The sequence below is a fragment of the Rhipicephalus sanguineus genome, chromosome 7, assembly GCF_013339695.2.
Source record: "Rhipicephalus sanguineus isolate Rsan-2018 chromosome 7, BIME_Rsan_1.4, whole genome shotgun sequence".
Classification (NCBI taxonomy): domain Eukaryota; kingdom Metazoa; phylum Arthropoda; class Arachnida; order Ixodida; family Ixodidae; genus Rhipicephalus; species Rhipicephalus sanguineus.
Window position 1 is genome coordinate 151997111 of NC_051182.1, and position 23981 is coordinate 152021091.

At 46.3% G+C, this 23981-nt stretch overlaps 1 protein-coding gene across 2 annotated transcripts in view; it reads left to right on the forward strand.

Moving 5' to 3' along the window:
- Window positions 1-23981, forward strand: part of LOC119400263 (transmembrane protein 114) — a 157275-nt gene that overhangs the window by 108168 nt on the left and 25126 nt on the right. Inside the window, exon 2 of one of the 2 annotated variants that reach the window (XM_049418007.1) lies at window positions 14952-15059. The exons of the other annotated variant lie outside the window; for it this stretch is intronic. Within the exon in view, the coding sequence (XP_049273964.1) occupies window positions 14952-15059 (108 nt within the window). The remainder of the gene's footprint in view (window positions 1-14951; window positions 15060-23981) is intronic. 2 annotated transcript variants of the gene reach the window in all.

Here is a 23981-nt window from a genome sequence, read left to right on the forward strand (position 1 = left end):
GTTTACAGTGCTCACGAAATGAAACGCATCAATTTAGGGCTAAGTAACGCACGTAGTTTCGTTTCCAATGTCTTTGGTTTGTGTCATCGGCGCAATACTGGCTCGTAGCAGGGGTGTTGCCAGACATTTTTTCTAAGGAAGGGGGGGGAGGGGTTGAACCCCCCCCCCCCCCCTGAATAACTAGTAGTCACTAGGCGCATGGGGGCAGGGAGTTACGCTGAGGCCTCGCAGTCGCTGTGACGTCAGAATTAATGACGTCACAACGAGCTTGTATGAGAGACGACGCCGTCACCATCAAACTTGTTCTAATTGCAGCCACCACACGTGAAAAACAACGAGATAACGAGATAGGCGTCTTCATTAAAAGGGGTTTACGTGATAAGACGCGCAACCTTTCGCTTCACTGCACACATCTACGCGCGGGGTGTGTTGCCGTGTCTTATAGCGGCCGCCGTTGCAGCGAGAGGCGGCCGTCAAACAAGGTCACCCCGATTCCTGGCGAGCCGACGACCAAGTCCACCAGGGGGCGCTTCGCTCGCTTCGGCGGTGTACGCAACCGCCGCAAGCGACTGTACTACGTACGGCGTGGCAAGAAACGCCGCTCACGAAACGACGTGCTCAGAGAGCCCTTTTCGGGGAAATAAAGTACAGAGATACCGCATGTGCTCGTGTAAGAACAGCCAGTTTATTTTGGTTTGGTGCGATACATTTAATAGGAAGTACGCCGGGTTTCCTTTGGACTGCTTTTCGACCAGCATGGGAAAAAAAGGACACATATTGTGAGCTAACACTCCGAAAGCAAAACCTCTAGCCACATAGCTAATGAATACACTATGAACATTGAACACTGTTTATTTGCAGGAAAAAAATACAACTTTTCCCTGCGGGAGGCAAAGACTAAAGGCTAAATAGCCTGGCGAGGTCTCGACCTCCTGATACAGCCTGCATCAGTGCCATATATTATGCACATTTACACATCAGTAACATACACATATACAAATAAGTGACATATTGTACACATATTATACACATTTCACTAGTATGAGATACTACTTGGTTTTACATGCTATCATATTCATTTTTTTTCATACATATACATTCAAAAAGATTTATACATACAGAACATGCTTACTTCGGCATACATACACACAAATGTTTTACATTTTAAAAGCAGGCTTCTTCCTACATAATATACATTCAGAATATATTTTGCACAAAGAGAAAGCAATTTTGGAATCAAACGATTCTGTTTTAGTATCGTTCACAGAAAAAAAAAAAGAATCAACTAAGTATACAAGTATTCCTAAATGTAAATGCCTATGGATCTACTATGACGTTAGATAAAAAAAAAAAAAAAAAAAAACTCACAGGGTCCCTATGCATTCACCTAAGACGACTCAAAGGTGAAAGCTGTCGTCGTCTTCTTTTTCTTATAAGTCGATTTGTTGATCCTCCCACGCCCACACCCGAAAGCTTTCTGTGCCTAAAGTGCGGTTGCATTGCCTCAAGGATCGGGGGCATTGCAAACTTCCTGGCTCACGGAGGCAGTAATCACGGAGGCAGTACCTGGCTTTGCACTGCCTCCGTGATTAGTCCACCTTTGACCAAGCGACGATTTCATGTGATGACGTCATCGTGTGACGTCACGTTAGGTGACGCCATAGTGAAGTCATGACGGCGTCGTAGTGCCGTCACAAAATCTGGCGATCTGTGACGTCATGATGACATCATTACGTGATTATTTTTTGCGTCACTCGTGTTGACGCCGACGGTCAATTTTCGAGTTTGATGAGGCATCGAAGGCTTTTCCCTCTAATTATATCTGGGGTTTCGCGCGCCAAAATCACGATATGACTATGAGGCACTCCGTAGTGGAGGGCTCCGGAAATGTTGACCACGTGGGTTTTTTTTCAGCATGTATACTGACACCGCGCAATAGACGGGCCTCTATAGCGTTTCGCCTCCGTCGAAATGCGACCGCCGCGCGGCCCGGATCGAACCCGCGACCTTCGGGTCAGCAGCCGAGCACCATAAACACTGTGCCACCGAAGCGGACTCGAGCACCGGTCAGTTTTACACATTACACTATTTACTCAATGCCGATTGTACGACTTATTGAAAACCACTTTGTACCGTTTCGTACGCTTCACTATTTACTGATTATAGCCTTTCCGAAAAGAGTTTTGTGTTTGCAGTAACGGCGAATGGCCTTTCCTCTAACTTAATATATCTAATAATAATCATTAGAGAATATCCAACCGCTGGGGAGAACCTCTTCTTGTTTTTGTTTATTTAACGAATACTTAAACATTGAAACAGAGCTTGGTGCGGGTTTTGTAGGAGTGAATGCGGTACATTCTGTACCTCACGGTCAACCGAGGCATTCGAGAGCGCGGCCGGCTTCGAGAAGGAATTCCTTTCTTCGCTCTTTTTCTAGTTTTTATTTTATATTTGACGGCTTCCTCCTCTTTACTTTTTTTTTCGTAGTTAACCCTGAAGAAGAAGACAACTTCGTCCGCACACGGCTACACAGAGCTGTATCTCCATTTTCTTAAAAAAGGAAAAAGAAAAGACATGAACACACACACTCCCAGACAAAAATTGGGAAAGGCTACTCCGTTTTGCTAAAAAGAAAAACCTTCATCAACACATACTCGCACTCATACACACAAAAAGTGGAAGCAGGGTGGGGGGAGGGTTTTTTTCCTCACGCTGGCCGCGCTTACAAAAAACTCACGCGTGGATCTGATGTCTCTAGCAAGCATCTCACCTGATGACAGGCTAACGGCGTACCAATTTTTTTTTTCTTTTCTATATCTTTACTCTACACTATACTTCCCGGTCTAATGCGCCATTTTCTTTCTATTTTTCCTCGCTTCGAGGCTTGCTATGCAGTTTTACGCCATCTATATTCTCATCTTTCACATTCCTCGGCGCGTATTCTATGCATTCTGACCGAGAACAACAGAAAGCTGCGCCCCGTTATCTTTTCTTTTCAAGCCCAAAGCCTTGGATCAACGTTTTGTGACACTTCCTCGTATCTATCATGAGTCCGGAGTCCGTTCTGTTTCCCTTTTAAGGCCAACGCCTTATGTATCTCGTGAGTCGAAAAAACCGGCGGCGTCGGCGTCAACGCCAACAGTTGAAAAAGTGTCACGCGACGTTCAAGTGAACAGATTATGTGAATTACAGTGTTTATAATTTCATTAAAGCGAGTTCAGAGTACATCAAAGTTATAACTGAAGTGAATAACAGAATAAACTTTAAAAAGAGGTAAGAGTACTTGCTAATTTCGGGTAGTATGTGCTTAATTGACGCGTATGTTAATACCCTGTTAGTAATTGGAGTTAGTAACTGCAACAGTAGTGACTATCACTGCCCAAGTCGTTATGAACTACATGGAGTAAATTAAAGGTTGTAAAAAAGTAGTAACCGTTAATAACGTGTTCATTTTGCCGCATTATCCGCCCATTGTTAATAATGGTCAAGTTCAGAAGGTAACTTGAATCAACACACATCGAAGTAAATCAGCAGTGAATCAATGTTCATTAAAGTAAATCAAGAGTAATTAATGTTAATTCAGAGTGCCTCGCAGCACAGGCTTTCGCCTGTATAGCGTTGCCTAAAGGGACACTGTGATATTTCAAGGCGAAAGCCTTAGATGCCTCGACAAACACAAGTGACCGTCGGCTTGAACTCGAGTGATGCAGAAAGAAATCACCATCATGTGATGACGCCACCACTTGACGTCATCTTGGCGTTACAGATCGCCAAAATTTGTTACGCCGTCATGACGCTGTACCGACGTCAAATGTTGACGCCAGCGCATGACATCGTCGCTTGGTCACGTAGGTGGGCCGATCCCGGAGGCACGTGACATGTAGACAGCTTTGCTATTCCTCCGATCCTGGAGGCAGTGCAAAACCAGGCTAGGTGCGGAAAGCTTTCGGGGGCGGTATGATCAATGCAATCGACTGACAAGAAAAAGAAAAAGATGATGACTTTCGCCTTCGAGTTATAGCACACGAGTGCACGAGGGATCCTGTGAGACCTTTTTAACAGCGACAGCTGTTTAGCAAATCGTTCCGTGGGAGTCGATCGCAGAAAACCATCATCATTCTAACGGGTATGTGCCACAGAAATTTGGTAAATCACACTGCTCCCCACTGGTCTACTAAAAAATGAAGGCAAAGGTTAGCCCAACAAATGGCTGCGAAGCGACGCCCGCCAGCCGAAGACACCGAGTACGTACGAGAGAATACTATAGGTAGCGGGAAAGGCAACGGCGGCTGCGAGAAGACCCCGAAGCGACGGAAGGCCTATAGCCAACGACGACGTGCCCGTAGATCTATGAGAGATGCGAACGCTTGGTTTCAGCGCGAGTCTCTGTCTCTGGAGTTCAAACAATCGTGTCGTGTCTGTGACTGTGTGTGGTTTAACTCGAACCCCTCTGCGCTGAGAATCAACGTAGAAACAACCTAGCATCACCTAGCTAAAGCCTAGGAACGACCTAGAAGCAACCCAGAAACAACCTGCACAACCTAGCTAAGGCCTAGAATAAGCAACCTAGAAGCAACCAGATTAGTCTGCAGAATCGTCCCGTTTCGCTGTTTCAAGCCTTGCGCGGCTTAGTGCAAGCTTCGCCCAGTTTTTTTCTTTTGTAGTTCTTTCGTGTTCGCTTGCTTGCGTCCAAGCTGCATACAGGAACGGAACGTACAGCAACGGTACGGAAAAGAAAGCGAACGTTCAGAGTAGAGGGAACGTAGGCGCAATAAAAGAAAAGCACAAAGAGTAACCCCCCCCCCCTTTCCTTGCCAAATGGCTGCGGTATACCCAAGAAACTGTCATCGTTGCGAGCCAGTGAAGCTGATAGTACACTACGGGCAGTGGTATACCTCCATTGAGCTATAATATAAGCAGAGTTCGCGGATGCGGGCGCATGCTTCGCTTGGTCCCATGTACCTCGGTTCCTTTATGGAGTACTCATCTCTCTTCATCATCTTCCTCGAGACTGCGAATGGAGGAACAACACGTATGCGGGAAGAAGACGGTCTACTGCATTATACGACCGCAATAAAAGCGCGCGTTCCTTGTGTCGAGGATGCAGGATTATTCGCAGCGAAAGGCTTTCACCCCGCGGCATGCAGGGACCACACTTGCGGGGCGCCCGGGCCCTGCTAGCGTGGATATATATATATATATATATATATATATATATATATATATATATATATATATATATATATGTGTGTGTGTGTGTGTGTGTGTGTGTGTGTGTGTGTGTGTGTGTGTGTGTGTGTGTGTGTGTGGACGAAAAGCGCCCAAACATGAGGAATTTAAGCGCTCGTTTTTCTTTGTTGGGCGCATCCTTAATGAAAACCAACAGACAATCAATCCAAGGAAGATTATAGGGGACGTCATTTGTAATCTCTTTAACTCTATTGTGGTAATTACGATGTAAATTTGAACAAATTAAAGTGGACGGGAGTATGACCGCCGCCGTAGCCCAATTTAAAGGAGTATCAGACGCGTCATCCGAAGGTTGCAGGTTCGGTCCCTGCCGGCGGCAAGCTGTCTTTTCGTCCACATTGATTGCTTTCCACATGATCTGATGCTCTTACATGTATACTCGTCATGTACTTTCCATGCATACTTTTCCACCCTTTCCATGTATAATGGGTGCACTCCCAGATATTATATATCTGGGAGTGCACCCATTATTTCGTTACAGCTCACTCCACAGTGACATTTATTACGACACGTTCGCTGCGCGCACTTCATCTCTACAGCGGCCACTGAAGGGTGGAGCTTGGCTACCGTTGGCTCGTATTTAGACTCGGCGCGTGCTATATCTGTGTGCTCCACCAGTGAGTGATTGCTCGAAAAACCGGGTCACCCGCGTCGTTTCGGGCTGCAGCAGCATGCTTCCTTCCTTGTCAGCCGCGAACGTATATACGTCGAAGCTGCAGACCTGTCGATGCGCGGAAAGTGTGCGCAACACCACATATCCTCGACATTTCGATATATATATATATATATACTCGTTGGAAATGAGCATAGGCAGTAGCGCCCAATGCGCACGCCGATATCGCACGAGTAACGAATATACATATAGCGTGTTGCAAGAAGGAAGCGAGGCGCGCTGTATAGTACGCAGACTACGTATGTACAGATACTTACAGTACGACAAGAGGAAGCTAGGGTTTACTATGCTTGGAAAAACGTTTGCTTTATTTTTTTTTTCGGACATCCGCTTTTAGTGGATAGGGGCGGAAGTAAATACTTGGGGGGGGGGGGGGAGCAGGATGATGACGGATGTTTAGTGCACAAAAACCTACACAGAGTGACTTTATCAGAAACAATCTCCATTCATGGTAGATATGAGTAGTTGAAGATCTACTATGCATATAATATACCGTGTATTAAATACTAACACGAACTGCACAATTTTATTACTACTTTTTAATGAATTCGTGCCGCAGTGTATGTTTCGACTTGATTACTGTTTTATACGATAGTTCGAGTGTTCTACCTTACCTCATATAAAGGTGTTTTCTTCTTCCATATTTTAGCTTGGAATCTGCTTTTTTTGGCACTCACCCCAAAACTGGTTCGTTTCCTATGAAGTTCTTGCTAAAAAAAAAAAAAAAAAAATCAGCCAGTTTTAAATCGTGATAACCGCCTGACAGCGAAGCCGTAAGCGTGCTGGTGTATGTGATTGGCTAGCGAGATCACGTGGTGTCGTTAATTCGACGCTATAGATCTGAAATACGGGCAGTTTCTACAAGCCTTGGTGTAAATCCCAGTTGTCATGTATGACACTTGCCTTCCGACCGTGAGGGCCCGGGTTCGAACCCCGCTTTGCCAAGGAAATTTATTTCGTTTTATTTATTTTTTCATTGACTGCCCACTCTGGTCACGTGACCTGCGTGACGCCTTCTACTACTACTAATACTACTACTACTACGATGACGGCACAGGCTAAATTAAGAGAGCAGCCCTGTAAAGGATTTGTAAGTAACACATCAACCTAACTTTGCCTCCCATAACATCATTAGCGTTAACGAGCTGTGTAACACATCAACACGTGAGTGCGATATCAGCGTGTGATGTTACGTCACTACCATCAATGACAGAGACTGTTATTCCGGAACGCTATAACAGCGTTGAGTTCGCACGCGGCGTCTACGGGCGGATTTCCATCGATCTCGAGAGCAGTCTCGCGAAATCTCCTTGACAATTCTCGCGAACAACATCACGCACTTGCTCGTATAAGGCGCAAAACTGACAGGTTCGAGTTCTTTCGTCTTTACACGACGGCTGGCAACTCTGACAGGCGAGAGCACTTGTCACCCGGATGTCACGCCACGAGCTCGCACGGGTGGCGCGTCGAACGCTTCGTATAAAGACTGAACGTCTCGTTTGACACGTCTGATCCGTGTCTTACAAGGCTCGATTTCCATAGTTTTATTGTTTGGAATAATTTCCTTTTTTGTAACATGTACAAGGCGCCACTAACCGGGGATTTTGTCTCGTCGCTATCTCGAACCAACGTGTTACTTGTTATTGTTGTTGTCCTCTGAGCATGGCTCATACCCAACTCAGCGGATCAGCCGAGAAGTGAATGAATTTTTTTCCATTTTTGTCTAGTGTATCATTCCTAGATTCTATAGTTGCTCGCGTTTTCAAACTCCCTGTTCTATTTTCTTAACTTCTTTCGGAGATGGATGTCTTCCGAGATCCCAGAAAAGTAAAAAGAAGAAAGGCATCACGTGACGCAGAGCGGGAAAAAGCGAATAACACTTTTCCCTCCAAGGCTGCTAACAAGACCCGGATGTGTCTGACGAGACAGAAGTGACACCCCCTCCCTTTCTGTGTCGAGCCATCCAGTTCTCGTCGTCGCAGCCGTCATCACTTAGGCCTACAAAGGAAAAAAAATGGCTACATTCACCCGTCTACCCCGCAAACGCTCGACCCGCCCTCTAGCGTAACTGTCTACGCAAAATCCCTCTACGTAACAGCAAGACGCAACGAGCGGGGAAAATAACGTACTGTAACAATAAAGCTACGCGACAAGTCCTTAGTAGTCATCAAGACCGATTAAGTTCCCAGAACCCTTCGCTGTGAAAAAAAAAAAGAATGATAAAATAAAAATAAGACAAGAAAAACGGCTCTCCCTCTCTCCCTTGTCTCTACACACAAAACGTAATTTTGAGACCCTTGGCTGTCCACGCTTCGCTGCGGAGATGGCGCTGAAGAACACGCGAATTCAAGCGTTCTCTTCCCTCCTTCCCAGCGTGCTTAGAGTGTGTGTGTGTGTGTTATCCAGTTTCGAACCGTTTTTTTTTTGTTGTCGTCTGCTACACCCTCAGACTGACGGCACATAGCATCGTCTGTCTGTTACATTCGTCGTCGTCTGCCCAACTTTTTGTCTGTTGCATGCGTCGTCTGCTTTTATGTCTCTTCTCGAGCATCGTCTGCTACACAGTATGGCTGTGCACACCGCCATGCTCTTCTTCATTCAGGCGAAGAAGTGAGGCCACCGCGTCATATAATAACGGGCCTGGGCTGGCAGCGGCGTTTCAGCGTGGAGGTGGGGGAGGGGCCCCGGTCAGTAAAAAGAAGACAAGGCGACAAAACAATAAACGAACGAAATAAAGAGAAGAACGGGACACCTTCTCGGCATGAAAGGAGCTTAGGCGTAGAAGAAGAAACACCAGTGTGCCGTTCCATTGTCCTTGGTGCTAGTTTCATTCCGTGGAGCGCAGCGAGGCGTGCAAGTTTTCGCCCGCAACGCGGCGCTGCGCTCACTTACCGCATCTCACGCGAGACGAAAAGACACAAAAGAAAGGGAAAGGGGAGCGCTTATATACGATGCCGAGCTAAACCTAACATGGAGGAGGTGAAGCCTAACCTTCTTTTTGTCTCTCCCCCTCCATCTGTCACACATCTCTCATTGTTATTAACGACGCTTTTTGGTTTACTCTTTCTCTCCGTAAATGGAGGGGGCGTTACTCTTACCTTACATACCTTTGACTGCTCACCGATGTTGCTTTTGCTTCTTGCGTGTTTTTTGCCTGCTGAAAAACTAGGTTTTTGCGGTGGTGGGTCCACTGCCCGTTTTTTCCAAGTTCCATTCGGCGAGCCGTAATTTCATCCACACCTGTGTGTTTGCGCGTGTTCGTGGAAACCCCATTTCGAGTGGCCCTGAATTTTCGGCGCTTTCAAACGCAGCGCCTCGATCGGTACACATGCCGCACTTATTTTCGTTCTAGGAGTTTATATATAGACTCCCAGTCGGTCGGGTCTAAAGACAAGAAAGCCGAACTGGGTGGCAATGAAAAAGAAAAGAGCACACACGCGTACAAAAATACTAAATAAAGTAAAGAGGGTTAGATGTATGGCCGCGCAGAGTGGATGCAAAAAACCATTCTGGAGAAATCGTCTGCTTATTTTTATTTTCTGGTCGTCTGTTCTGCGGGGTGCGAAGTGTGATATGGCGTCGTCTGCTTTTAAAAGCCGTCTGCTAGCTCGGAACACGACCAAAGCGACGCCATGCGGACGTTCGGAGAGGCGCAAATTACATAGGAGCGCGTATAGCTTATACGTATGTGTGCGTTGAAGTGCGTTTGAGAAAGGAAAAAAAAAACGAAAACAAAAGGAAGTAATAACTGTGCCGATGCAGAAAAAGAAAGTCCGGTTGTGTTTTTTTTCTTTTTTTCTTTTCGAGGCTATAATAAGAGGCACGCGCTATAAAAAGGGGGTTGAATTCCTGAGGTCTTTACTCTTTGTTTTTTACGGTGTTAGGCTTAGCGCTTTTGGGCTCGGCAAACGGTGCCTTTAGGCTTATATGCCAAGGGTTTCGGGGCAACCTCTTTACTTGATGACCGGGTGCTAGCGTTCGCTTTCGCGGTCACGGTGCTATTCGTACCTCTTAGAAGACTATATTTTTCACGTCTCTAGGCATGCGCGCCTTTTTCTTTTTTCCCTCTGAACTTCAGGGCAATAGAGCGCCGGGTAATTCCCATAAAAGTGTGGGCAATTTGACGCACAATAGACCCCGGATGCCTTTCTTTCGTACGTTTCGAGTTAAACGGACTTTGCGCTTGCACACTCATACAGTACGTTGTTGTAAGAGACAGCCATCGTCTTATACAAGCGCGGTTTTGATGCCTTTTTGATTTGTCATTGTTAGAATACGCGTGTTTTGCTTGGGTCCATAGCCATTGGCCTATAAATTAACTCTAAAGACAGGATGAAGATATGTTCCAGCTATCTCTAAGCACCCAGGGCTTCCTTGTGTCAATGGACCCCAACTTAAGCCTGTAAATTTCCTTGTTTCATTACCGCTCAGTTCTATGCAATCCTTGATGGTGCGATTTCATCTATTCCTCTTGTTCCCAATTCTGCTGCTTTTAACAATCTGCGAGTTAACGCTCGACACATGGAATAACGCATCGAATGCTCAGCTCTTGCACGCGTTTTTTTTAACATCAACTAAAACCCGATTGAATTATGCTACAATTTCATGTCCTTTTTTTTTAAATATATGTGGAGTATTGGCAATATCGGGCAAAGGAGTTCTGAATTCGCCAGAATTCCAAAAGCCTGATGTTGCCGATGACTTCAGGTTATGTGCTTTCAGCGCATAGTTTCGTTTTCCGGCACACTGCCCTGGTAAAACGAGTGCCCTAGAGTGAACAAATTCAAACTGGACTAATTTTAACGTCGCTGTTTATTCATGCCAAGCATTCCACGAAGAAATAAACGGATAAGTGTGGTTTGCTATTTTGCTACTGCATATTGTCACGTGCTTGTGACGGTGAAGAAGGATGCAGCACAACTGGGAAAGACGGAATGTTTTATTTGGGCGAACTTGTGCCCGGCAAATGGAAAGTCAACGTAAAAGCGATTCACTCTGTACACTGACAGCGGCGAGAACAGCCGTTGGCCTTCGAGTAATCTGATCAGCGGTAAGGCGCGTCGGTATTTATACATGCAGCAGGCTTATCGTTGATGGCCGCGTTAGTTCCAGAATAATCTCTGCTGTTCGCGCTGCGCGCTCAAGCTTATCAGAGCAAACCAATATTATCGGGAATGTTCGACATTGCGGCGCGGCGCGCGCAAGTCAGCGGTTATACGTGCAGAGGGTCGGTGGCACGAAAGCGCGAGTGGCAATGTTTGAATATAATTGCGCCAATTCCACGGAGACAACAGAGGACACGCTGCGTTTGTGTTCTTATGTAGCCTTTGTTGAATTATCGCACTTTCGCTCAAATAACTAAACTAATGTTGTACTTTCTGGTCGCCATGACACTTTGCGAGCGCACGTTAAGGTATGCGCTAGTATATAAAGACAACGAAAAAAAAAAAAAAACACGGTGAGAGCGGGAAAGATGCGAGAAACGGAAATAAAATCTTCAGTGTTTACGGAAGTGTGAGCGGCAAGCAAGGCAATAAGAAGAACGCTTCCGCTGTGGTTTGCTGCACTGCACGCGTAACTTCCATTTCCGGCGGCTGACGCGCTTCCGTCATTTTTTTTAATTTTTTTCTGAGGCTAATGGGCGGCCGTGACTGTTGGCCGGGTGATGATGTTGCCGAAATGTGTGCGTGTGTGTCTGTCTGTGAAAGGGGGAGGGTAAGAGGCGCTACCTAGCGGGGGACAAGTTCAAGTTCGTGCCGTGCCGCCTGTCCGCGCATTCAATTCAATCGTCGATCGTCGTGCTCCAGCATTATACGCACGAAACTCGCTCGATTCGCCGCTGGAAGCCGCACGATTCGATTTCGAGGTCACTTCGAGGCCGCGTCTGCAACCGAACAGTGCACCCGTAAGCTGTACAAAGGCTAAAGACTATGATGATGATGATCGTTATCGCCTCTACTGACATCCCCTTCGAAACGAAATAGTATAGTAAGTGGTTGTTTATTGGATGAAACGTACAATAGGAGGTAAAGAAAGGGAAAATCTGTACTGATATGACCGCACTGTAACTGTCTTTCGCCACCAACCAGTACGAATGTTTTTTAGGCAGAAAAAACAAAAAAGAACAGGTCACACGGTCCATTATGCATTTGCATAAGACGAACTGAAAGGCGAACGCCATCTTCTTTTTCTTCTCGGTCGATTGTATTGATCCCGTGCAAACGCCTTCGCGTCCAACGCGGTTTTGCACCGCCTCTGGGATCGAAGAAATTGAAGCATTCTGCACCTCACGAGGTTTTTGCAGCGCCTCCGTAATCGGCCCACCCTTGACCGAACGAGGATGTCACGTGATGACGTCATCATGTGACGTCGCGTTATGTGTCATCGTAAGGACATCACGATGGCGCCACAAATTTTGGCGACCTGTGACGTTTGGAAGACGTCATAGGGTAGACTTCATCACATGATGATGATTTTTTTCATCGTTCGTGTTGACACGACCGACACCGACGTACGCTTTGCGCATTTAATAAAGCGTCTAAGGCTTTTGCCTTAAAATGTAGGCTATAAAGGCAGCCCACTGTATATATTGACCAAGCCGCTTGACTTCGCGCACACACGCGAAAGAACTTCCGGGTCACACGATCTCGTGCAGCAGGCCGGCATGCGACAAAACGCGGCTGTACTGAGCGCCCTTGGACAAACAACAGCAGGGGTTACTGCGAACACGTATATAGACTAACATAGCGCCCAAATGTGTGTGTGTGTGTTTGTATGTGTGCATATGCACGGAGTGTGCAGCGCTGCAGCGCCGAAGGTTGCACGCCGCGGGCGTTTCACGGGCGTGCGAACGAACGTGGTTCTATACTGCGCACAGCAGGGCAGGGCGCAAGCTGAGTATAGACACGCCTTATTAAACACGTCTCTCGGAGTCCCATTGTATGCCACGTCGCGCTCGCGTAACCCCGTCGCTTTCTCTCTCTCTTTCTCCTTCACGAGGTGGCGCCGCCGGCACCCGCTGCAGCAGAAAGAAAAAGTGAACTGCAAACAGTGGCCGGGATCGATAGGGTCACACGTCGGGACAGCGAAGTGCATCGCGACCTTCAAAATGCTTCGTTATACAGACCGCTTCGTTGTAAAGGTTCCGCTGTAAAGGTTACGCACCGCATAAGATACTTGGTTATAAAGGTCACTTCGTTGTATAGGTTACGCACCGTATAACATACTTGGTTATAAATGTCACTTTAAGGTCACTTTATAAAGGTCACACGTTGTGAAGGTTTAGTTTTAAAGGTTCCGTACCGTATAAGACAATTTGTTACAAAAGTCACTTCGTTGAAAAGGTCACACGCCGCGTAATATAAACGTATAGACTTGGTTTAGTGCTCGCGACATACAAAGTGCTCCGTTATACGGGTCACTTCTTTGCAAAGGTCCGGCACTTAGTATAACGCTGTTAGTATGGCCTATAGGTAAGAAATGCTTTGTTGTAGACATGATTTCGTTGCAGAGGCGTTCGACCGTACACATGCACTGAGTTGGTTTGATCGTTATAGTTTGCACTGCTCCGATTCGCCGTCGTGGGCCACTGCGCGATTGTCGAGAGCCTGTCAAAAATTTGTCATCATTTTTCGGAAGTTGGTGGGTGGGGTAAATCAGGTCGCATGGGCGAGGCAACGAGACTGGATGACAGGTGGACCGTATTGGACGGATTGGGTGAATTGCGTTGGACTGGTGAACCAGATCATATGGATGAATTAAACGGATGAATGAATCGGGCAGATTAGAGTGAATGAGGGGCGGACTGAATTCTACGGATATGTGCAGTTGGTCTAAAAAGTTTAGAGACCACCAGGTCTGAGAAAACTTGGAATTTCTAGCAATTTGTCACTGTATTCGGTCGAGCTGCAAAGTATACATGTTGTTAGCGTGTGTTAGAACAGGCCAGAACATCTATATTCAGGGTTTCCTGCCGAAGCAGCGGTAATATTGAGCTTTTGCTTGTGTCTCCTGGTCTGAGAACTTATGGATCAGTCGGCATATAGCCACGATGGACAAGAGCAGCCCACGTGAGTCGACGTGACGAGTGAATGGTTCTGATTAGAGGTGTGCACGGGCTCCGCGTAGCCCGAAAGCCCGAGCCCGACCCGGCCCGCGGGCCGGGCTCGGGCGGGCCGACGTCCTTTCACCTCGGGCCCGGGCCGGGCTCGGGCTACTTGTAGCTTTATCGGGCCGGGCTCGGGCCCGGCGCGAAGCCCGACTCAAGCCCGAAATATAGAGAATGAGCGGGTATTGTTTTTCAGCACGCATACAGCGCCTTTTCCGCGACCGCCCTTTACCGCTTTTCCTTTCCATTAGCCACTTTAAACAAAAGGGGAGCAGGTAAAGCACCGCCTCTGTTGCAGTCCGACAAACAGAGAAGTAGCACCACCCGAACTAGTGACGGCGCCACGCGACTGTTCCGCGTTAGATTTAAGGCCAAATCCCATATGAGTGAAAATGCACGCGACAGCGACGAGCGACCCGACGTAGATCGCCTTCGTGCAAGCTGACGCTTGAATTGGCATACCCCATACACGTGACGGCTTTGGCGAGCGAACTCCATTGTTGCTGGCATGAGGCCGTCTACTTGTGTAGCAAAAGTGCCGCGAACAGTCTCTATTAGAGACTGTTCGTCGTGTGTCGTTTGATCATATTCGATATGCTCAATAAAATGCCAAATTACCGGAAAACGATGTTTTGTTTTCGCAGCGAACCTTCAAAAAGCCGGGTCGGGCCGGGCCGGGCCCGGGATTGTGTTTTCGTACGTCGGGCCGGGCCGGGCGGGCTCGCAGCCCTTTGCTGTCGGGCTCGGGCGGGCCTTCGACAAAGTCAGCGGGCCCGGGCCGGGCTCGGGCTCGGAAATACGGCCCGTGCACAGCTCTAGTTCTGATTACATTCGTAGTATGTACTGATTTCGTTATAGCGAAGCAGCCGTTTTCGTAAATCCTTCAGTGGCTAACGGATCGTTCTTGTCTTGTCTTCGCAGTGGAGACCTTCATGTCCCCGGTGCAGACGGATTGCGTCAACGTCAACTACTACATTCCCGAGAACGAAGAGTCTGACGGATTCTCCGAGCAGCGCTGGGAACGACTTCGTGAGTACTCTAATTCAATTGAATTCAAATCAATTCATATCAAATCACTTTTGTACACCTTTAATTACCTTTAATTTAGATATGGTTTCATTTCATTCACTGTTATTTCGTACTTTATTCTCTTGAACCACCTAAATCACATTTGATTCACCTTATGCTCTTAGCGATCACTTTTAATCACTTGGAATGCACTTGATCCATTAGTTCACTTTAATGCACACTTCATTTACAATTAACTTTAATTATCACCCGGGGAACACGTGACTTTTGGTACTATTCGTGTTGTTAACGGCGGACTTTCTTACTCATGAGCAATACAAGGATTTCGCCTCAAAAAGAGAATAGTTAGAGAATCAGACTTCGGCACTAGCCCCTGCTTTAAATATCGCCGTAGAAACAGTTTTAACATCTTTCTCTCATTCAGTGTGCAAATACACTGCGCCTACGTCACTCGCGGGTGCGCACGTGTTTTGTGACGTGATTCGCGGTTAGATACCCGGTCGGTCGGTTCAAATGGCTGGGAGGCAGCTAAACAATTGCTATACGCATTAAAAAAGTTAGATCAATGTGGGCCTCTGCTCGACAGTTAAATATTTATTCGGTGTGGATACGAGCTAGGACTACGTCACTCGCGCGCACGCACGTGTTTTGTGACGTCATTCGCGGTTAGATACCCGGTCCGTCTGTCGATTGAAGTGGCTGGGAGGTAGCTAAACAACTGCTATACGCATTTAAATAATTAGAACGACGTTGGTCTCTGCTCGACAGTTAAAAAAAACGAACGCGCCGGTGACTGACTGTATGACGGTGAGGTCGCGAAAATGCACGCTTCGTCGGCCTCGCATGTCACAATACGGCATTCACCGCTGCACGAGCACCTAGGCCTTTCTTTAATAGTGTCGTCAATTCGCGAGCGATTGTTCGCTTTGACACAGCATCGATGCTGACGCCGGCGGTAGACAAAAGAACCATTTGACGGTCCTGTCTCCTGCCTGTGTGGACGAGGTCTCGTATCCGTGACGTGTGCGTACAAGGCAGAGATATATAAATAAAAATAAAGAAAAAGAAAAGCTGTCGACCTAGTTTGCATCCCCCGAAGGCACTTTATAGAGACGATTCGATTGTTGGTTGGTTTATTGCTCCTGGCGCAACCCGCACCGGCGGATCGGCCATGAATCGGCCGGTACATTATCGTTGAAAGTAAATAACTCTAGAAAATGAATATTTTTTTATTTATTTGTACAAAACGTGGGAGGGTATAGGCTACGCTAGAGCCGGCTATCCCATCATCATGATAGTGACGTTGAAAAAAAAAAACACACACACAAAAGCAAGAAAAATAAGAAAGAACAAAATAATAAGAAAAGAAAAAAAAAATATCCGAAAGTACTATGTGCACACGATCTCTGGCGTATAAAGATATACCGACCTTTTTATCGAAGAGTGTGGTACGTGCCACAGAAATTGGGTAAATCCCACTACTCCCCACTGGTCCACTAAAAATGAAGAAAGGCAACAGTTAGCGCAACAAATGGCTGCGAAGAGACGGCGGCGAGCCGAAGACACCGAGTACGTACAACGAGAGTACGGCGGCTGCGAGAAGACCCCGAAACAATGGAAGGCCAACGACGACGTGCCCGTAGATCTATGAGACGCGAACGCTTGGTTTCAGCGCGAGTTTCTCTCTCTCGAGTTTAGACATCTGTGTCGTGTCTGTGACTGTCTGTGGTTTAACTCGAACCTCTCTGCACTGAGAGTCAACGTAGAAACAACCTAGCATCACCTATCTAAAGCCTGGCAACGACCTAGAAGCAACCTAGAAACAACCTGCATCACTTAGCTGAGGCCTAGAAACAACCTATAGAAGCAACCAGATTAGTCTTCAGAATCGTCCAGTTTCGCTGTTTCATGTTTTGCGCGGTTTAGTGCGAGTTTCGCCTGATTTTTTCCCTACGGTGTAAGGGTGTTAGTTATAGACACGGTAAAACCCCTTGAAGGGCTGAAACTTGTTTACTGTGTAATGCCACGCTCCACATAAGTATCAGGATTATCACAGTGGTCGCAGTGTGGGGACGCGTCCTCCTCTTGATGCGGCACAGGAAGTGAGCTTTGCGAGCAACATCTAATAAATAGGTTTAGAAGTAAATGGTTTATAAAAGAGTATATAATAATTGCTGGGGTTTTACGACCCAAAGGGCTCCGTAAATTCCAACTAGTCAGGGTCCTTTAAGTTTAACGTGCGTGCACCTAAACCAAAGCACACGGGCCTCTAGCATTTCGCCTCCACCGCGGTCGAGATGCGATCCCACGACCTTTGGGTCAGCAGTCGAGCACCGCAACCACTAGACCACTACGGCGGGTAGTTTAGCAAAGAACTCATTAGTGATAGAAAAAGAAAAAAACTTTAAGAATATTAAAGCATGACGATGGAAAAAGAATCTGAAGCTAGATAGCCTTAAAATTCAAATCTTTATGTATCCCGCAGGATACCAACCATAGTTATCTTTTGTTTTGTGTTCTTCATCTTCTCATGACGTGTGTTCAAGAAACGCAGTCATTTCTTTTACTAAGCCCTTTTTTCTCGTTTTCTAATGCGAACAAATTCATAGGAAGTAAGCGAGGGTTTCAGAAGCAGCTTTTCAGTCAATTTTCATGTCAGTATAAAAACGACCCCCCCCCTCCTGTTCGCATAACCCTTTTCTCTATAGCAGGGATCCGCCGACTAAAATCACGCGTTACAACACTCCCCTGTCCTGAAACGACCCCTACGCTGACACCGCGGCCCGCGGTGCAAAATTTAGAAATGAGCTTGATGGTCTCTTGAAACAAAGGGTACACTCTAAGCCGCAAAGGACGAAAAAGGGTCTGTGGTTCGTCCTTTTGGGGGGTAACTGCACTGCCACAACCATTACTCCCTAAAGGATGAACGATTCGTCCTTTTGGGAGTAACTGCCAGGGGACGAACTGTTAGTCCTCAGTTGTTTTGAGGGACGAAATGTCGGGGTGTAAAAGTTACCCCTTTAGGGAGTAACTGATTTATTGCATGGTAGCTGCGTAGGGACGAACTGTTACCCCTGATGGGATTAACAGTTGCTCCTTCTGGATAAAAAAAAATCAATTTATTACAGTTTCTGGTTAAATTACCGAGAATTTGGAGGTTGATACACGCATTTGACGACATACACAATTAATATACAGAAATAAATTCAGAAGTAAACTACAGAAAATTCACAACAAACACACAGGATTCGAACTCGTGACCATTGAATCAGCAGTCGCGTACGCTAACCACTATACCACATGCCAGTACGCAGCAGAGTGAATATTACCGGGGCTATATATGTACAGGCACCGTCTGGAAGCTGCGCGTTCTGCCATATTAGTCAAAGTAGCAAGATTCCTTATATTAGACTTCAGCCTTCGGTGTTTCGCAAGCAACCATTCGGTGATCACGTTCATGAAATTGTAAAATGCGTTGGATTGGTTTTTCTGCGCGCGTTTCGAGCGAATTTGGGCGCTTGATGAATGTATGTATATATAAACGGTCTCGTGTATGCTCCCGTCGACGTGCCAAGTTTGCTCGCTTCTCACTGTACAGAACACGGTTGGTTATATCGTTTAGTGAAAATGTCTGTTTAATGACAAAAAAACGAAAGCGTCTAAAGAAACAGCCAAGTTTATTCAACGACTCGTGTCAATTCTGCAGCATCGTGTGTACACATAAATTGAACAACTTTGTTGAATGCAGAAGATAGGATGGCTTCTCTGCATTATAGAAGAGACAATGAAAAGTGCAATGTTTTATCCGAATGGATGCTGTCCAGCCGACGTCAGGAAGTGCAACAGCACCATCGACAGCTGCTGAGAGCGTGTTCATAGCAGCAAGATGTTGAAGACGTTCCTCAGGAGGCGCAACGCTCTCATTCATCGATTTCCTGAAAAAGTAATTGCAGAAGCATTAATATTTGCGGCAGAACTGTTCCTGCACATGCAGTTACGTCACGACGTCTGTTAGAAATGATGCATGCGTAAAAATGAGACGAAAACTGCTCTTTCACAAAACCTGTCATATAGTGCAATGGAACAGTTCAGAATGTGTTATGAAGTAAAAATCCGTCCTCGAGTTTAACGTTTCATGCTTTCACAGCGACACGCTAGTGGGCCCACTTATTTATCAATGAAGCTTGCTCTTCATTTGAGAGATATAAAAATAAATTATTCCTAGCATCGCTACAAACCAGCGAAATCGCCGATGCCGTCGCCGACTGCCCGTGTTAGCGATGCTAAGCCTTTAGCTAGGCATACTATTTTAACAGCCAGTCTTCCCAAATGACTTGTTTACATTACTATAGAAGATATAGTGCGGAGTTTACGTGAATTTTCTTTTAAAAAGTCGCGAGTATTTCTGATAAACAACGCTTATTTGGGCAGCACTGAAAACAAAGCTATTTTTTAACAGCTGTACTTGCTACAGCTAATGTTGAGCCTTCACCGAGGTTACCATGTTTCGATGGCCCAACCATCATGCTTGTAATTCTATAGCAGGCGGGGCGCACTCGCGACGCTGTATCGCGCGAGCTCAACAATCATGCGTGTTTTGTTCGCGGAGAACGTGAATGTTAAACAAGCGGTGATCGTTACATATCAACTGCACACAGGTAAAATCACGCGGAGTGATGGCAGCCTTGTTTACACTCACCTCTCAGGCGATGTCCCAGTCGGCGCGTAGCATTTCGATAGGGTAGCACTTCATTCCAGTAGCAGATCACGTTTACCACAACGCGAAGATGATTCAGTGCACCACAAGTGACAGCAATCGTAACCACGAAACGAGAACACATCCACAACGCACCGCAAAACCGCCGAGTCCTAGCTTGCCGTGCGTACGACGAGAACACCACGCCGCGCATTGATACAGCTTGGGCGCGAGCACATTTTAGGGGCGAAGCTCCTTAAGGCGGCACCCGTTCGTCCCTTGTAGTCGTCGTGGTCGTAGTAGTGAGTAACAAGTCTTACGCTTTGACCTCCAAGGTGGTGCCGGTGGGAGATTTCTCCTGTGCGTTGTTGAACAATAAAAAATTCGCAGCGTGCGCGTTAACTAAAAGCCGAATTCTTCTGTCTCTCATTCCCCATTAGCAGCCATTGGCATGTTCCAGTAGGAAACGTTAGTAGAAGTAGAAGTGTAAGTGTTAGCTAAAAGCCGACTTCTTCTGTCTCTCATTGCCATTAGCAGCCATTGTTTACCTCCAAGGTAGTGCCTGGTGAGATTTCTCCTGTACGTGATTAAACAATAAAAATTTTGTTCAAAACGCCGTTGATTGATGAAATAAACCAACGAAAGACGCCAGATCTTTTGTAAAAGCAGAACGAAAGAACGCCAGATGTTTTTCTTAAAGTGTAGTAGTAGTAGTTATATGTAGCCACCTCGCCCGATCGTCAACGGGCGAGGTGGACCGGCAACGGCGCGAGGACCCTGCCGTACGAGAGTTAAATCACACTAAAAGACATACTTTGCGGGCGATACACTCTAGTGAGCTTTCAACTTTTCGTCTTAATGTACATGATAAAGAAATTATTTGTACGAAAAACGCAAGGCACACCTTGAGCAATATGTTTGGTTTTGGGACGCTAAATGGAACCATGAGGCGATGCGAAGCCGGAGCACTTGCACGATCGCGTTCCGTTGGCTTTCGTTGGGCATGCTACCGACCTCGCGTCGTGGAACGCGCGTCCTGTCTTCCCTCTAGCCTTGCCTTTAATTCGCACAGGGCGAGCGGGGAATGCGGTCGCTCTTGGCGCTCTTTCGCTCGAGAGCGGACTTCTTCCTTGCATTTCACCGATCACAAGTGATAATGAAGGGACCACGTAAACCAACAGTACAGTAAAAGTTTGATGTTTAATATATACACGATGTTTCACACTCTTTATATTATGTACTGGGCGCATTTCACGGAAGAGTTTCACGGTTTACAGATGATTCCCTCCGTAGCTTCGCCCCACTCATCATCATTCACCCCGTGGATATGCTGTGATTTTTTTATTTTGTGTGTGTGAAAGCTTTTTCACATTTGTTTATTATTATGCCATATGAACGATATTACTTTACTTCTGCCGCAGTTCCCGTAGTTGACAAGACCTTTTACACTTAAATAAACTGTTAACAGTTCATTTCTTTAGCGGACTCTTTGAATACGCGCATGCTGACCATTCGTTCGAGGTCGCCACTGCGCCGGAAAGTTCCATTGGAGTAAACGTTGCTCCCTGTGGTCTAACAGTTCCTCCCTCACTTTGAACACGGCACCCTCGTCTTGCAGTTAATCCCTGCGGGGACGAACTACCGGTTGCGGGGACGAAATGCAGCACTTACTCCCATTTCGCACCTTTGCGGCTTAGAGTGTATAACAATTAAGCCTAGATGGGGACGTTGGCGAGGCGCGACAGCTGATGACCGCGTAATTAATTTACCCGACATGCGGGAATCTGCCTAGCTTCCGCCTCCGACTACGCAATCATCCGGTAAGAGCCAGGGGGCGCTGATAGCCTATATAGGCCTAGCTCGCCGCGCGTCCGCATTCCAGCACGCTTTTTATCCAATGTCTCCGTAAGTCTCCGTGCTCCCACTTTCGCTGGTTGTGCACGCACGCACACGCACGCGGCGTATGCAACTGCGTAAGAGAGACCCCAACAACGTAGACGCGACATTGTGACCCGTTGCGCCGCTTGGCCTCGTTTTCCCATTATAAGACCGGCCGGCATGCAGCGCCTTCGCGTGGTCGCTATGACAACTGTGTAGTACTCGTCTGCGTCACCGCGCTGAGATCGTCTGCGCACGGTGCTCGTAGCAGACGACGACGAAGGAAAGAAAGAACACGGCGGCGGTTAAAGGACTTAGCAGACGACAGAGGTGCAAGAAGAGGATGGTAAATGAACAATGCGCAGGCGAGACGTACGTAAAAGATAAGCGGGCGGTTAGAATAACGAATGAATGAACAGACGACGGTTTAAGAACTAGCAGACAACATACAGAGAAGCAGACGGCGGGATTTGCGCAGGCGCGAGAAGTAAAACACAAACAGAAGGTCAGCAGAACGAGTGAACAGAAAACGGTTAACCTAAACTAGCAGACAAACAATATGAAAGTGACAAGTGAATAAAGTAGATATGCCACGTCCAAAAGCTGTATCAGTAAATCCACAAATAATGATAACAATAATTTGTAGGGTTTTACGTCCCAAAATCACGATATGGTTATGAGAGACGCCGTAGTGGAGGGCTACTGAAATTTCGACCACCTGGGGTTCCTTAACGTGCACCTAAATCTAAGCACACGGGCCTGAAACATTTTCGCCTCCATCAAAAAAAAAAAAAAATCTATAACGCAACAACCACCGAGTTTTATGCACTTGATATGTGTTGCTCTATTGCCCACTCATCGAAATGTGGTAAACTACCTGGACGGTGCTTACTGATGATCAGTTTTCTTGTATCTTGTAGCGTTGTACAGAACTCAGTACGTATTTCTGACCGTATGATAACTGCACAGTGAAAGGGATAGTTGGGCTAGCTGGTTTGCGTTCATATTGAAACAGTACAAAAGACGTAGGACACATAAAGACGTGACAACACTCGTGTCAGCGCTCGTGTTGTCAAGTCTTTCTGTGTCCTACGTCTTTTGATATTTCAATATGAACTACACAGTGACCATAGCGTAAAATAATCAGTTATTGGATTGAGGTCAGATAAAGACAACATTTCAATTATAAAATAGCGTCGGTAAGCAGCAAACAGTGGCCAAACACTAGTCGTGCGTAAGTACTATAGTGCCTAGAATATACTGTAGTGGTACTGGCACTATAGAATATACTATAGTGTCAGTATATTCTAGGCATTGTAGTAAGTACATACATAATTTGATTTCGGTTAAGACTTAGTCGCACCCTGTTACAGGATGCATGTGTAAGAGGCCCACGAAGACGCTGCCCTCAAAACGTTGTTTTCGATATTTTGTGCGTTTTTCTTTGTCCCGATATAACCGAAGTAGATTGTCAGAAAGCGCGTGCACGCATCTTTCTCACCGCGCTGCCAGCGCCATTGATGCTAGAGTGACGCTGAAGCAAATCGTACATCTATCAGCCTTTTCTTTAGCGCAGATCTTTACTAAGGCTGTCGTTTTTATATAGGTAAATGCGTTTCAGAATTGAGCTTTTTACATTAATAAAGAAATAATTAAACCTAAGCGAATTATTCTAACATTATTTGATTGCGTATCATTGATGAGACTGTCATATACAAACTATCGCTAAGATTTCTGTCTTAATAGTCATACTAAAATACTACACAGTTAACTAAAAATACATAGAATGGTCCCGTGAACACACGCGCGCGCACACACACACACACACACACACACACACACACACACTATATATATATATATATATATATATATATATATATATATATATATATATATATATATATATAATGTCTCAAGAGGAAGTCTATATCACAATAATATTAAAAGAGGCACACGGCAACATGCAACCGAACAAGACAAAAATAAAGGCAGGAACACTAGCAGACGACGAAGGCCAAACAAGCAGACGCAAAAAAAAAAAAACACGAAAGAAGGAACCAGACGTAAACGTGCAGAGAATAAGCGTACGAAAAACGGCAAAAATAAGCAGACGACAACACGCCAAAGCGTTGCAGGCCACGCCAACGACGTCCGCACGACGGCGTGGCTTATTGTCGGTCGCGGAGGCGCGCAATGCGAGAACAGAGGCAGCAGCCTCAAAGGCCAACGAGGTGAAACATTCAGCATTCAACAACAATAGCCAATACAATAACACCGGCGCAAGAAAAAGCCATAAGAACCCCCCCCGGGTTCTTGTTTCAAGAGACACCGGTGAGTGCCGCCAC